General features: G+C 51.2%; 1 protein-coding gene across 1 annotated transcript; it reads right to left on the bottom strand.

The window, feature by feature from the left end:
* Nucleotides 1-1291: 1291 nt before the first annotated feature.
* LOC119443203 (neprilysin-2) lies at nt 1292-15623 on the bottom strand. The gene is made up of 2 exons (XM_037708367.2): nt 15353-15623; nt 1292-3495 (listed from the first exon to the last, which is right to left on the bottom strand). Exons 1-2 carry the CDS (start codon nt 15621-15623, stop codon nt 1292-1294), a joined length of 2475 nt encoding a protein of 824 aa, XP_037564295.1.
* Between the last annotated feature and the right edge of the window lie 917 nt (nt 15624-16540).

Genomic DNA, 16540 nt, shown 5'->3' with positions numbered 1-16540 from the left:
CTATACGTGGACACCGCGGAATACCCCCACCAGAACGCCATGGCGGTCGCCGTAGTCGCGGGATCGCAGCACCGCCTCGCCGCGGCCGCATCAATACTCACCACTCAACCCGAAGAGGGAGAGGGAGAGGAAACGGCCATCGCCTTGGCCTATGCCTCTACCAATGCACACTACATCATCAGCGATTCAGAAACGGCCATTCGCAACTACACAAGAGGACTCATAGAACCCCAAGCACAGAAAATTCTCTCCGGCACACCCGCCTTAAGGCAACGCCGCGTACAGATCATCTGGGCCCCTGGTCATTCGGGTGTGGCTGGAAACGAAGCCGCCCACGATGCCGCCCGAGCTCTCGCACACCAGGCGCATCATCCGCCTCCTGCGTCTTCCGATCCTGACGAGCCCTTAGCTCTGCACCGTGGTCACGCGCGCGACCGCATGGTCACATTCAGAGAAATCCTCCTCCACTACTGCAGAGAGCGATTACGCTACCCACCAGCCCACAAAACACTGAATAAATCACAATCCACCACTTGGCGACTACTTCAGACGCTAACTTTCCCAAACCCCGTGCTATACCACCGAATTTACCCGGATGCATACTCCCCACTCTGCAAAGCCTGCGAGGCCCACGCTGACCTCGATCACATCATCTGGGCATGCCCGAAAGCTACACCCACCAACACCCACCGCACTAACACTACACGCATAGCTACGGCCGAGCAGTGGGAGACTTGGCTGCTCAGCTTGGACCCAGAAGAGCAGCTGTGGGCCGTCCGGATGGCCGAAGACGCCGCCAGAAAGCAAGGGCTGGCCGCCGTCTGAGGAAGGGGAGGCCTGTGGGTTAGTCTCCCAACCCCCACCGCCCCCAGACCCCATCATGGACACAATAAAGTTTTATCTCTCTCTCTCTCTCGAGCGTCTAGCAGATATTTTATGTTCTTAAATTTTAATTATATATTAGTGGAGCGAGACAGCTAAGAGAGTGTCACACATTGCCGCATCGCGTACCATGCATGTGTGTGTGTGCATTTTTACTTCTTTAATTGCAGCGCAGATATACACAAAGACAGAAGAAATGAGACGACAGACGAGCGCTACTTCATTACTTCGTTACAGGTGCAAAAAAAAAATACAAAATGACATGCCACATATATGTAATGTCGGATGGCAACAGTTCGTTATAGGGAACGCCAGAGAAATAAACAACCGCAAGTATGAACTGAACGAACCCAGCGTTGGTCTAATTGCCATGCCTTCAAGACCCGTGTTTCATTCATTCTCGCGGAGCTCACTGATGCAAGACACACTTGTCGACTGGGTTCATGAACGAACCGGGCCTGCAGTCGAAGGCCAGTGCAAACTCGGGCACGTTTCTTAGAGGCCCGTTGACGCGGAACCAGGCGGTACTGTGCGGACCCTGAGCGGCCATCCTGCGCAGAAAGCGCTGATTACTGTTCTCGCAGTGGTTGGCCGCGTAGTAGACAAAGAAGAGTTGACCAGCATCCCAGTGCTCGAGCAGCGCCAAGCGGTAGTCGGGCGCCACGAGCCGAGCAAACTGCACAAACGCGTCCAACGCCGGTCTGACCGCAAGGTAGTCCCACAGGTCGGACCACGAAGTGCGTGACGCATCCAGCTGCATCCTTCGATCGGACCACGCCACCGCCGCGTACTGGCGCTCGAGGCAGAGCCGAAGTGCGTCGAAACGATCCGTCGCGCTCCGGCCGCCGGTTTCCTTGTCCTCCGCGAAGCTGTGTTCGAAGTTGTAGGCCCAGTGGTAGACGGCTCGGAGCAGCGATCGGTACACCTTGGGCCCAGCCCGCGCCAGTTGCAAGGGCCGCAGCGCGGGGTCCGCGTTGAGGAACAGGTCGAACACGGGCAGCGGTATCTCGAGCCGATCGTAAGGCGGTGCCAGGCGACTCTCGGCGCTCAGAAAGCCACCCGTCCAGCCCGGGTAGCTTGCGGCGTCCTCTCCTCCGCGCGGACGGTTCATGCGCGACATCAGCTTCTTCTCGTGGGACTTTCGGATCCAGTTGTAAAAGAGCTGCGCCGCGGGCATTTGCGAGTTTCTCGGATAGATGGCGTCCACGTACGCGGTCCTCACGGTGCCCGTCTTCAGATCCGGTGGGCTGAGAGGCTCCCACGAGACGGCGTTCAGTTTGTCCCGTAGATGCGCCCTCAACTCGTTGCTCGTCAGACTCAGCCACGCTTGCACCGTTCCCAAGAGCACCGCACGAAGTGTCGACATCATGTCAGCCACGACGCTTTCGCCGCCAAGAATAGACGCGGCAAAGTGGCGCGACAGGTGGAGAGGCAGGTTCGGCTCGAAGCGGTCGAGCAGGAGCAGGCAGTAGTGGGCCTGCGGCAGTACCTGAGGGAACTCCGGGTGCCGCGCGTAGCTCACCGAGGCCAGCTGGTCGCGCGCGTCATGGTCATCGAGCAGCGGTGACAGCACCATCATGACACGGAACACGAGATATCCCAGCAGCTCGCTCGTAAACTGCAGTAAGTCGCTGCGCGTCAGACGCACGATGTAGTCGGGCGAGCTCAACTTTACGTACGTCTTGTCAGTGATGGGTCGCAGACCTTTGTCGAAGACGCTCTGCAGGAAGCTCGTCCACTCGAGGTTCGGCAAGATAGGAAGGTCGCGAACTTTGACAGTGCTGCCGTTGGCGAGCGCTTCTGCGTCGATCTGAGGTTGACTCAGCATCAGAGCAAGGCGCTCCTCGAATTGCAGCAGATCTGTGTCCGTAACGTTCTGAAAGAAGGCCAAGAGGGGCGCGAGAGCCCTTCGGACCATCTCGTACTCCTTCTTATCCAGCGGGCCCGACATCAGCACTGTGGATGGTTCTGCAAGCCCGACGAAGCGCTTGGCGCTTAAGCCGCCCTTGAAAACGAAGGGCTTGAAGAGCGCGTCAACTCCCAATACGCGGAAGGCGACGGCAAGCTTGCGAGATACTTCAGTCGCCGTTGGTCTCCGGTGTCTCGACGACGCTCGGGCCATCCACGGCTTGAGCCGGATCGCGTCTAAGAACATGGCGCATAGCGTGGGGAAGAGGTTCGGCTGAGGGTGCAGGCAGTTGTCCATCAGGAAGCGCAGCGCGGGGAATTTCGTGGCGTTCTCGCGCAGCTCCACGGCGAGCAGCTCGGCGTAGCCGTCCACCAGAATAGTGTCCATGGAGAGCCGCTCGGATCCTGGAGGCAGCGGCCGCGTCAGCGCCCAATCCTCGCACACGTACGCGTAGAAGTCGTCGCAGGGGTCGCGGCTGGAATTTATCTGGCGAAGCAGCAGACGCGCTTGCTCCACGCACGCCGCTGAGTAGCAGGCTCCGACTGCACTCCGGTTGGGCATCGCGTTCAAGACGCTGCTCCTGTTTGGGCGAGTGGACACCACCACAGACGCCGCTGCTTGAGCACCAGGTTGCGAAAGAGCCCGGCTGCCGAGCACGGTGGTAGAAACGAAAGCAGTGATCACGATCGACACCAGCAGCAACGCTGTGGTGGTAATCGCAAGACTCCATACGGCTGCTGCCCAACCACCGCGTTGGGTCTGCGCGTTGCGTCTTAAAACTGGTGGTCTTGCCGTTGACTTAACCGTACCTGTTGTGACGTTTTCGGTGTTTCTTTGGTCGCCGTCAGCCATACGTATATCGCACCGAACGCGCTGCGAGCCACGCCGGCGCTCGAATATGCGAGCTGCATTTGCACGTGTCTCATCTGATGATGATTATGATTTCCTTATTGTGGCAGATACCCACCACGGGGCATTGGCCACGGAAGGAAAGAAGGAAAACATTTATTGGGTCCTGCAAGTTGTGAGTTGCCTCACAAAGTGGGCTGCTCCCACGTCTGGACCGGCAGGCAGAGCTTTTTGGCAGTGCCGTGGGCTTGCTGGACAAGGAGCGGGCAGTACAATTAAAGTAAAGTAAGATTATATGGAGATCGTAAGGTAAGATAATTGGAGATCGCAGGGAGAGGCCTTCGTCCTGCAGTGGACATAAAATATAGGCTGATGATGATGATGATGATGATGAAGATTATATGGAGAAATAAAGGCCAATAAAGGGGTTAATAGAAATTGGAGAGGAATCCTGCAGAATTCATAAAAAGTGAACGAAATCAAACTCAGATTTTGCATGAGAAATATTCAAGAAATAAGAAATGAGGAGAAGACCACCCTTCTTGTGCTGCCATTGATATTGCATATCCATATATGGCAAGGCAAACATCCCTGTAGCTGAAGCCTAGAGCCGAGGATCTGAGAGAAAGGGTAACTTGGGAAGTTAGTGGTTCGTGAAACTTAGAGTTCGTGAAACAGAGCCTCGAGAAATATCTTTAATTGCAGCGAAAATCGACGACAGAACAATAAGAAATTATCGATGGTCTCCGATTTATTACACAAGTGACAGAGAGGGGAATACGTCAGACCAGCTTTGTGCAAATAAATATTTAACTGTAAAATGCGGCATCGCAGTAAATTCCACGTCATATTGACGTGACGAATTCCACGTCATATTGACGTGATGGACAGCATTGAGAAGTGCAGGGAAACTGCCGATTATGGAAGTCCGCATTCGATAGTATGGTTTGTTTTGTAGCCGTTTGATTAAAGCAGGGTTTTCTGTATCTTGCTGAAGTGACGTAGGCCGTCACCGGCAAAAGGGCAACTACCGGGACATCCAGAGAAACTTTGGCAAGAGAGTCTCTCATTCCATTTAAATTTATTCCACGGCGACCTGGTGCTGAAATTAAGTTAGTTACCGATAAATGTGGAGGGACTAAATAATCGAGTCTCCGCAACATTTTCGCGTCTCTTTGCCCGTAAGCGCGGAGCACACACATAGTGAATTTGCTAAAATAACGGATCTCGACGCATTTGATGGCAACTTGCGCAGGGCTAGAATGATGGTCATTAATTCAGCCTGGAAAATAGAGGTAAAATTGGCTCAGTAACCTTGGCTGGTTCGACCAGCCAAGGTGTGAAGAAAATATGCCTCTCCTGCTCTCTCGTCACACGTGGACGCAACAGTTGCAATTATATATTAATGCGATAAGCGTTCTTTGCTAAATACGTCACGGTGATTGCATCGTCATCATTTCAGCTTTATCATTCTACTGTCGTCATTCCATCATCGTCACCCCATCGACGCCCGTTGTCATAGCGTCGTTGTAGTGTCGTCGTGGTCGTTCCATCGTTGTCATTCCATTCCAGCTTCGTCATTCGGTTGTCTTCATATGGTCGTCGTCACGCCACCGTCTTCATGCACTTGCGTTTTTTCCGTTTTCCTCGTGTCACCGCCGTCACACTGTTGTAGTCTTTATACCATCGTCATTGTGGAATCGTCATTCCATTGTCGTCACAGTGTCGGCAAAATACAGTCATCGTCGTGCCGCCATGCTCATGAGCAACCTTGACAAGCGACTACCATAGCAAAGTGGGATTACACCGGAGTATGTCGCATATAGCCGAAGCACTTGGAGTTCCAGGAAGGAAAGAGTGGAGAAGGAAAAGCAGGGAGGTTAACCAGTTTAGCAAACCGGGTCAATTTCAGATGTAAACATGACTTCAGAAGTACGGTTTCTCACTGCATTACTCGAAGGTTGATCGTATTGCATCGACAGCCATCGTGAGATCAGTTCTGCCGTAACTTTAATGCGTGAGCATTCTTTGGGTACGTCACACAATTTCTGGGGGGCTGTAGATATGTTTGTATCTATGTATATTAATGTGAATTTCTTGGCAAACATTTGCCACTTTGACAGTATGTATCTATCTATCTATCTATCTATCTATCTATCTATCTATCTATCTATCTAGCCGCCTACGTCTTTGTGCTCTCATGGTCGTATCGTTAACTTGGCAAGTGCCAAAATTGGCATACTATGACAACAGTGTATGACGAACATGAATGATAGGTCATGACATGAATGTCATGACCTGCCTGTCATGTAGGTCATAAAACAGTCGACTAAAATGACAATGACCCAGCGCAAAAACATTTACACTCAAAAACCACTGAAATGGGTTCTGAAGTGGGTACCAGGTGAAGGAAACACTAAAGGATGGTGGTAGAAGTCATAGTCATGAGCATGACTATGTCTTGTGCATGACTATGTCTGAAGGAATCTGACAAAAAGCTGAGTATCTCCGCAGCCTCAAAATGCAGCCTGGTATTGCCATTTCCAGTCTCAACTGGTATATGCGAACAACATTGTGATGTATGGTTTTACTGGTTACATCTAAAGGCTGCTCGGATATTTAGCGTTTTCTGAGAATTCATGATCCGTAAACTTTTTTGGTCGATAGTACATCCAATGTAAGCATGGAGGCAACGGCGCGAGCCGAGGCAAGTAATGGGCGCGTCGCCACGTGATTGCCGTGAAAAGGCTTTGTAATTATCAGAAATTTCTTTAATGTTGTAAAGTCTTGTCTAATGAGATAGCGCACACGATGTAAAGACATAGTAGTTAATATATACCGCTTATAATAAACTCAAATTGTGGAGTTTAATATTGTTGCGTGAACGAAGTATTATGCACTGGAGACTATTTACAATGCATATTTACAATAGATAAGTGCAGCGCTGGCCAGTTCAGCGGACAGCTCGAGAACTAGGAGCAGTTCGTCTTCTTCGTCGGGGCGCCCGCGGGTGCTTGGACTGCCGTGGTGATTGCGTGAAGTGCATAATCGGTGGTCTCTGTTGCGGCGGATGGAACGGATGTGTCCAGTGGCAATGTGTGTTCTCGGCCGAACAACAGAAAGAACGGGGAACAACCGGCAGTGTGTTGACGCGAAGAATTGTAACTATATAAATGTGACATAGGGTAGGGCAAGGTTTCAATCAGTATGGTCGGACGAGACATACTGTGCAAGAATGTGTGTCAGGATTCGATTCAGACGCTCCGTGAGACCATTAGTCTGTGGACGATAAGACGTAGTCAGCTTGTGCCGGGTTGAGCAGGACTGCAGGATGTCGGCGATGACTTTAGAAAGGAATGTCCGACCACGGTCAGTGAGCAGTCGGTGCGGAGCTGCATGCTGTAGAATCAAGTGGCGTAAAAGAAAATCGGCGACATCTGTGGCGCAGCTTGTTGGAAGCACTCTGGTGATGGCGTAGCGCGTGGCGTAATCTGTCGCGACACCGACCCGCTTGTTGCCAGACGTTGATACAGGTAAAGGGCCAAGTAAGTCCAAGCCAACGCTAAAGAATGGCTCCGAAGGAATGTCGAGCGGTTGAAGGTACCCGGCAGGGAGCGTCGATGGTGTTTTGCGGCGCTGGCATCTCTCCCACACCGCAACGTATTTCCGGAGGGAGCGGGCAAGGCCTGGCCAAAAGAAGCGTCGGCGAATCCTGCCGTAGGTGCGCGAGACTCCGAGGTGACCTGACGTTGGTAAGTCATGAAGTTCTTGGAGAACAGCTGAACGGAGGTGCTTAGGAGTGACGAGGAGTAGGGTAGGACCGTCGGGACGTACGTTGTGGCGGTATAACGCACCGTCCCCGAGAACAAACAAGTGCAGGGACAAAACAGAGGGCGAAGATTCCAAGCGATCAATGATGGTGCGTAAGGTGGCATCACGACGTTGCTCGTCGGCGACGTGTAACAGCGGAGAAACGGAGAAAACGCAAGCGTCGGCATCGGTGTCAGGGTCAGCGGGTGGTTCTTCCACTGGATAGCGTGACACAGTCTGCGTCCTGATGTAGGCGGCCCGACTTGTATACTACTGCATAGGAATATTCTTGCAGCCGCAGAGCCCAGCGACCAAGCCGGCCGGTAGGATCCTTGAGTGAGGAAAGCCAGCAGAGCGCGTGGTGGTCCGTGATTACAGAGAAGTGCGTGCCATACAAGTACGGGCGGAATTTGGAAGCCACCCAGATGAGAGCCAGGCATTCACGATCTGTAATCGAATAGTTGCGCTCCGCTGCTGTGAGGAGGCAGCTAGCGGAGGCGATAACACGATCACGCGTCACCGTTGGCGTTGGGCTAAGACGGCTCCGATACCGGGACCACTGGCATCGATACGGACCTTTGTAGGAGAGTATGGGTCAAAGTGGGCTAGTATAGGTGGCGTGGTGAGAATGTTGGTCAGGTGGGCAAACGCGGAAGTTTGAGCGGGACCCCACGTAAACGGCACGTCCTTACCGAAAATCAGCAAGTGGTCGGGCAATCACTGCGAAGTCTTTAACGAGCCGTCGGAAGTAGGAGCCGAGTCCTACAAAACTTCGGAAGTCTTTGACAGACTGAGGTACAGGAAAAAACGTGGCAGCACGAATTTTCTCCGGATCTGGCTGAATACTGGAAGCGTCGACAATGTGGCCAGGCACTGTAATTTGCCGACGACCGAAGTGACACTTTGAGGAATTTAGTTGGAGCCTAGCCGCGCGGAAGACTTTAAGAACCGCTGATAAGCGCTCAAGGTGTGTCTCAAATGTAGGTGAAAATACGAGAACGTCGTCTAGGTAGCAGAGGCATGTTGACCATTTGAACCCTTGAAGCAAAGAGTCCATCATACGTTCGAACGTGGCTGGGGCGTTGGATAGACCAAATGGCATAACTATGAGTTAATATAGATCATCAGGGGTGACGAACGCGGTCATCTCTTGGTCCTTTTCATCCACAGAAATTTGCCAATAACCAAACCGAAGGTCTATTGATGAAAAGTAGTTGGCACCGTGGAGATAATCGAGGGCGTCGTCAATGCGAGGCAAGGGGTACACGTCTTTTCTGGTAATTTGGTTTAGACGACGATAATCTACGCAGAAGCGCCACGTGCCATCTTTCTTTTTAACAAGCACAACAGGCGACGCCCAAGGGCTCGACGAGGGTTCAACAAAGCCTTTGGCAAGCATCTTGTTCACTTCATCTTGAATAACCTTACGCTCTGAAGCAGAAACTCGATATGGCCGGCGATGAATAGGACTCGCATCACCAGTATTTGTGTGATGCCTAACAATTGAAGTCTGGCCCAATTGTCGATTGTTGAGGTCGAATATGTCGTGGTAGGAAACGAAAAGGCGACACAGAGCTGCTGCTTGTTCAGGCAATAGGTCCGCAGCAATCATGGGACTAAATGTTGCGTCAGGGCAAAGAGCATCCTGTGGACATGAAGAATCGGAGCAGACGTCTGCGGAAAACGCCGTGATGTGGTCATCTCCTATAGCACGCAGCGTTACAACCGATATGCCTTGGGGTAGAACTTGCTTTGTCAGGCCAAAATTGACGACGGGGAGGCATGTCCGGTTATCGGTGACGGTTACGACAGAGTGAGGCACAGTGATATTGCTCATCAAAAGGTCATCAAGAACAGGTGTGGCGACATAATCACCATCGGGCGCAGGGAAAGATGGTAGCATACCGACGAACGTCAAGGCTTTAGGCGGCAGGCGGACGAAAGCGGTCGTATACGATAGTTGTTCGGCAGTTCGGCACGAATATGCGCGAGTAGAGGAAGTTCTAGGCAAATAGTACTATCATAACAGCCGATCATAGCTGAATGCGCCGTAAGAAAGTCTAGTCCAAGGATTAGGTCATGGGGAGAATTTGTCAGCAGTGTAAAAAGAACTGGAACGTGGCGGTCGGCGATACTTATACGGGAAGTACACATTCCAGTGACGGCAACAGTGCTGCCATCGGTGACGCGTGCGGCTCGTGTAGTAGCAGGCGTGAGAACCTTCTTCAGTCGACGACAAAGGTTAGAACTCATTATAGACACCTGGGCTCCAGTATCTATTAACGCCGTCAAACACCGTCGTCTATTAACACCGTCGAAGTGAACATCAAGTAAGGTCTGGTTCGTTGGAAGCGTCAAATGAGGATTTCGACACGATGGAGATAATGCAGCACCACCCCCAGGAGCTGCATGGTCTAGTTTTCTGTCCGGGAGGGGCCATAATTGGTCGGCGACGAATAGCGGCGTGGCTGGGGCGACGGAGACCGACGGCGCTGTGGTGAGGGCGAGCGAGCGGGACCACTGTCATCGACGGATACGTCAGAGATAGCAGGGATACGGCGAGGAGAGTAGTGGCAAGTGTCGGCATATGAGCGAGGAGATGGGGGAAAGTAGCTCGAATACGCGGGGACGTCCAGGTCTTGCGGCAGTGGTGAGCGACGTGGCCAATTCGGAGGCATCAGAAGCAGATTGGTTTGTCGTCCGGAGTTCTCCACTCTGCAGGGTTGCGGTATCTGGGAGGGGAATACAGATCGTTGCGAGGCGCAGCTGTCGGCACGGGTCTGGCGTCAAGTAGGAAGACGGAGCAGGCAGCAGGAAAACCGAGGTTGGCAAATTCTTGCCGCACAACTGCCTGAATGAGGGAGATCGCTGGGGCTGGTTGGTCAATGGTGGAGTCAAGTGGGCGTGGATGGAACGGGGCAGGACTTGCAGCCTCGAGCTCGCAGCGAACAATACGTGTGACGTTCTCATTTAGGGGAGGGAGGGGTGAAGCGGTAAGGTGGACGCACGACGACGTCGCAGCCGTGTTAGGGAGACGGGAGAATTGTGGAGTGACGCGGCGGCTTTTGGCGAGCTCAAAGCGGCGGCATTCCTTGACAATGACGTCGATGGTGGACACATTGTTGAAGATCAACAAGTTCAACGCGTCGTCCGCGATCCCTTTGAGAACGTGGCCTACTTTGTCAACCTCGACCATGTTCTCGTCGACTTTCCGGCAAAGAGCGAGGACGTCTTGTATGTGCGAGACATACGATTCACTGGAAGACTGTACTCGGGTAGCAAGCTCTTTTCTCGCAGCCAGCTACCGACCGTTCGCATTTCCAAAGAGGTCGCGGAGCTACTCCTTGAAAGCATCCCAGCTAGAGATATCGTCCTCGTGTGTCCGGAACCACACACGAAGTGTTCCGCCCAAATAGAAGAGGACATTCTCTAGCATTATGGTAGGGTCTCAGCGGTTATTTCGGCTAACACGCTCATACAAGCTGAGCCAGTCCTCAACGTCGACATTATCTTGACCGGAGAATATGCCAGGATCGCGGGGAGTAGCAACCAGGACGTACGTTGTTGTTGGAGTCGCAGGAGTAGAAGCAGACGAGGTGTCGTCACCGGGAGCCATGGTGGAAAGCTGGACGGTGCGGCCGCTGCGGAGCTCCGTGACGAAGACGGGGAACGGCACGCTCCATAAAATGTTACGCGAACGAAGGATTATGCAATGGAGACTACTGAAAATGTATATTTACAAGAGATGATTGTTGTATCGTGCAGGATACTGGAAGGAGACATTACAGCCATTACTCAGTCCCTGACTGTTTATTCTATCTTCTTCTTTCTTTTCAGGCCGGCTCCAAGCACGCGCCATCTAATGGCGCTGCAGTCGGCAGCGATGCCTTATACAACATATCCCCTCTTGGAAAAAAAAAAATACAAAACACGAAGAAAAAAAAAAGAAAACGGTTGTTTGTCCATTATTGCCTAATGTAGTCCTGCAGCTTCTTCGGCGTCTTCTTGTTACGGGCGCTTCTTCTCACGCGGGCTTCGCATCCCGGCAGATTAAATGAAGCTTGTTGCGTGCGCTCTGCAGCAGGTGGTTCATGGTTAAAGCGTGCATTCTCATAGTTATCCGCGCTTGACGTGCCAGGTTGTGAAGGGTGATTTACAGCTACAGTAGCGGAATTATCGGATGCCGGTGACCAGTTCATGACAGCAGAGGTACCGAACTTCATTTTGCTGATAGCTTCGCGGTGAACGGCCGCTAACTTGGAAGCATTCCAGACACGGCCATCTTCTAACAGGTAAGAGGCGGGTCCACGCTTCTCAATAATTTTCTTGGGCGCAGAAAACTGTGGAGATAGCTTCCCATGAACTGCAGGTAATTTAACCCGGACGTAGTCACCAACGACGAAGTTGGGTTCCTTGGCACCGCGCTTTTCATCGGTGTAACGCTTCGACTTGATTTGCTTGTTCCTGATGCGCTCTCGCAACTCCTGCAGTGCCTTTGAAGGGTCCGTGCTGAAACATTTGTCAGGCAATCCCACAATGTCGAGTCTGGTTCGAGGTTGTCGTCCATGAAGAAGAACAGCGGGTGCAACACCAGTAGTCGCATGAGGCGTACAGCGATATGTTTGCAGGTAATCAAGCATTGCTGTTCTCATAACACGGCGTTCTAACAGGGCCAATTGAATGTATGACTTTAATACCCTGTTAAATCTTTCAACCAAACCATTAGCTTGCGGGTAATACACAGAAGAGTTATAATGCGTGATTCCGCGCTCTGTGAGAAATTCTTCAAAATTCGCTGAAGAAAATTGTGGTCCATGATCGGATACGCTACCGCGTGGATATCCTTCTCTTGCGAAAAGTTCAAGTAGAAATTTCTTCACTGTATATGTTGTCGCATCTCGTACGAAAGCCACCTCTGGCCACTTGCTGTAATAGTCAATAACTGTGATGGCAAAACGGCAGTCGGCTGAAGCTTGCGTGAAAGGTCCCACAATGTCGATAGCGACTTTTTCCCAAGCTTTCTCGGGAAGAGTGACGGGCTGCATTGGAGCTGCAGATGTACGCGCGGATTTGTCGCATGACTGGCAAGTTACACATGTGCGCACAAGTTCTTCAATGTGATTATCCATGCATGGCCACCAATATGACTCTCTAAGACGAGCTTTGGTGCGACTAATTCCTGGGTGTGACTCATGTGCCAGATCCATAACACGGCGTGTCAAAGTTGTAGGCACGACAATCCTGTCACCCCGGCACAGAACGTCGCTAACAACAGAGAGTTCAGATCGCACGTGAAAGTACGGTAGCAGATCTTTTGACAGGGATTTCTTGTCAGGCCAAGAAGTAGTGATAAACTGCTTCACTTGAGAGATAACCTGATCGGCGGCACATGCTTCTTGAAGCTCTTGCATGGTAACTACTGGGGACAGAAGACATATAAATTCTTCTTCGGGTGCATCGCGGATGAAATTCTCTAGGGGCAGCCGGGAGAGTGCGTCGATAAGTGGTTCTTGAGGGAAAGGGAAAGGTTGGCGCTATCTTCTGCAGCCCTTGAGGGAGCACGGCTCAGCGCCAACGGGGAGGGGTAAGTGGGAGCGAAAGAAGGGATAGAGTGGAGTCGCCATGGCTGGGCGAAGCAAAACCGGCAGGCATAGGCAGCCACGACGTTTTCGCTACCCTTCTTGTACTCCATGGTGTAGTTGTAGCACAGCAACCGTGATGACCAGCGCGCAATCCTTAACGGACGGTGACCTGTGCCTTTCGTTGAAAGGAGCGTAACCAAAGCAGCGTGGTCTGTCCGCAAAATGAAAGGTCGGCCCCACAGGTAAACGTGCCAGTGCTCGCAGGCCCAGACGCAGGCAAGGGCCTCGCGTTCACCGACCGAGTACTTCCGTTCATGTGGTTGCAGAGTACGAGAGGCGAACGCGACAGTTTGCAGTGATGTTCCGTTAGCCTGCTGCAGTACAGCACCTAATCCATATCCTGAGGCATCAGTTGTAACGTACACAGGTAACTGAGGATCAAAAAGGTGAAGAACTTCGCAAGACGTTATCAGAGTTTTCAGCTGCTCCAAGCCGCTTTGTGCTGCTGCAGTCCAAGCGAAAGGCGCATTTCCTCGAAGCAAAGCACGCATTGGCTCCACAACATCAGAAAAATGCGGGATGAACTTGGAGTAGAAGCCTGCAAGTCCCAGCAGCGAACGAAGTTCATTGATATTTGTAGGTGATGGTGCCTTGGTTATCGCCTCGATAGATGACGTCAGTGGGAATAACCCTTTGGCGCTGACAACATGGCCAAGGAAAGTCAACTCTGCGACGTCAAAAACGCATTTATGATTGAGCCTGAGACCAGCATCAGAGAGCCGTTTCAAAACCGCGCGCAAATTGACCAAGTGATCCTCTCGGGTGCGTCCGTACACGATTATGTCGTCAATGTAAAATAACACGCATTTGCATCCTTTGAGGATCATATGCATCATCTTCTGAAACGCTGACGGTGCCGATGCCAGTCCGAAGCAAACCCTCTTGAAGCGGAATAGGCCGTCGTGTGTTATAAACGTCGTAAGATCACGACTTCCTGGACTTAGTGGCAATTGGTGATATGCCGAAGCTAAATCTAGCTTGGAGAATCGCTGTGCTCCAGCCAAGCTGTTCAAAAGTTCCTCAGTTTGTGGCAGGGTAAAACTGTCCACCACTATAGCTTTGTTTGGCTCTCGTAGATCTACGCACATGCGAATCGAGCCATCCTTTTTTCTGGCTACAACAATTGGTGAGACCCACTCTGAAGAGTCGACGCGCTCAATGATGTCCTGAGCTTCTAATTTTTGTACTTCTGCCGAGACTTGCTCACGAATGACGAGTGGTAGTCGTCTCAGCTTGCTGGCCACTGGTTGAACAGACGCTCGAACTCTGACCTTGTGAGTGAAACCCTTGACAGTTCCTAGCTGTTTTTCAAACAAGTGCTCGAACTCGGAACGTAATTCAGGAGGTAGCACAGGAGTTTCTTGTGTCATTAGCAGACACCTGAGCGGCGATCCTTGAATCTTCATATCCAGAGCTGCGATACCATCTAAACCAAGTATGGTTGTTCCTCCAGGCACAACGTACAGAAGAACAGAAGTGCATCGGCCGTGAAATGTGGCTGGAGCAATGAAACATCCTTTGATTGGAATTGCTGACTTAGAATAATCGAGGAGCTGGACGGATGTTGATGTCAGAGGAAATGCAGTAGCAAAATGACGTTGGTAAAGTTCTTCGCCTAGGATTGAAACCGATGATCCGGTGTCAATCAGGAACGATACGGAAACTCCTTCAATTTCCAACACGGCATAAATTCCCTTCTTACGGCTCCAGATGTGACAAACACTTAAGTGATCGTCTGGGTCAGCTGTATCTTTGTCGTCTTCCGCGACATGCTGAACTTTTTTCGCAGACTTTCGGAGAGACTTGCAGACCTTTTCCAGATGGCCAATCTTTCCACATTTACGACACTTATGTGTCCTAGCTTTGCAGAGAGGGCTATTCGCAAGATGGTCTAAAGAACCACAACGATAACACTCTTGCTCTTGCAAGGCTCGACGACTTTCAGTTTGCTTCTTATAGCATGTGCACGTGCCACAGTGCTTCTCTTTGATCTCTGAAGTGTTTTCGTCATTAACGTGATGCACTTGTGCTTCGTGTCGTGCAAGTTCTTTAGCTTCTCTTGTCGCTTGATCATGCTGTCTCGCAATGGTAAGAGCCCGAGAAAGCGTAAGAGACTCTTCCAGAAGAAGACGTTCGCGCAAATATTCACTGGTAGTTTTTTCTATGAGCTGGTCGCGTATCATATCGTCCGCCAAGTCACCGAAATTGCATGCTCCAACGAGACCTCGTAGCACGGTGACGTAATCGACGGCCGTCTCACCTGGGGCTTGTGCACGTCGACGGAAACGGTGACGCGCTGCAGTGACGTTGACAGAGCTCTTGTAGTGGTCTGCAAGGATCACAATGGCGCGGTCGAACTCATCAGGGCCAGGAGCCGTCAACGTCTCTCCAGCGGCGCTCGAAGCCAAAAGGCGCGGGTCGTCCTCCGACGTCAGAGTCTGGAAGATACGTTGACCTTCCAAGCCCAAGCAGTTGAGCAGAATCGCCATCCGACGCATGGCAGGTAGGTCGGAGGCGCCCGACGCCACCATGTAGTTCTTGAACGCTTGAATCCATTGCTCCCATGGAATGACCGGGTGTCCAGGTGAGGATAGGAAAGGGGGTGGCGGTTGTAGTCCCGAAATACTCATCGTATAGGATGATAGGCAGCAATCGAAGGCACAGATGAGGGGCAAGCCGGTAGCACAAGGGCTGTTAAATCCTCGTCGCCAAATATGTTGTATCGTGCAGGATACTGGAAGGAGACATTACAGCCATTACTCAGTCCCTGACTGTTTATTCTATCTTCTTCTTTCTTTTCAGGCCGGCTCCAAGCACGCGCCATCTAATGGCGCTGCAGTCGGCAGCGATGCCTTATACAACAATGATAATGATGATGATGATCCTTTATCATGGCTAACACCCACTGAGGGGGATAGGCCAAGAATCGGGCGGCAGTAGGTAGCTAAAAAAATATTTTTGACGATGAGAAACGCAAAGTAAAAGAAGGCAAAAACAAAAACAGAGAAAATTTGTTATAACTAGAATAGTGTGACAACGAGCTGTCAGACTAACTGAAGGGGGGGGGAGGGGGGGCGGGGAATGAGGTTACTATCAAGGTCAGAAAAAATACAATGTTACTAACGAATTTGGAGAAACAAATTTCAACGAAATGAATACTGATCTGATAGGTAGAATAAAGTTACAATAATTAACAGGGTAATCGTCTTGTTTCAGTTAAAAATTCAAACACTGCGAAACAAACGTCTCTGTGATAGTAACCGAGGGTGGAGGCCCCAAATGATAATAATACTGGTGTATTTAATCTTAATCCAATTTTGCAGAGTGGAGCTTCGAGTAATATCTTTCTCTGGTTTAAGTAACGTCGGCAACATAAAAAGTAGTGGTCTATTCTTTCAATTTCCTTACAATTTTGGCACAGAGGGGACATCGTCAGACCAGCTCTATG

This window comes from Dermacentor silvarum, chromosome 2, assembly GCF_013339745.2.
Source record: "Dermacentor silvarum isolate Dsil-2018 chromosome 2, BIME_Dsil_1.4, whole genome shotgun sequence".
In the NCBI taxonomy this organism is placed as follows: Eukaryota; Metazoa; Arthropoda; class Arachnida; order Ixodida; family Ixodidae; genus Dermacentor; species Dermacentor silvarum.
This window is presented reverse-complemented; position numbering and strand designations above follow the sequence as displayed.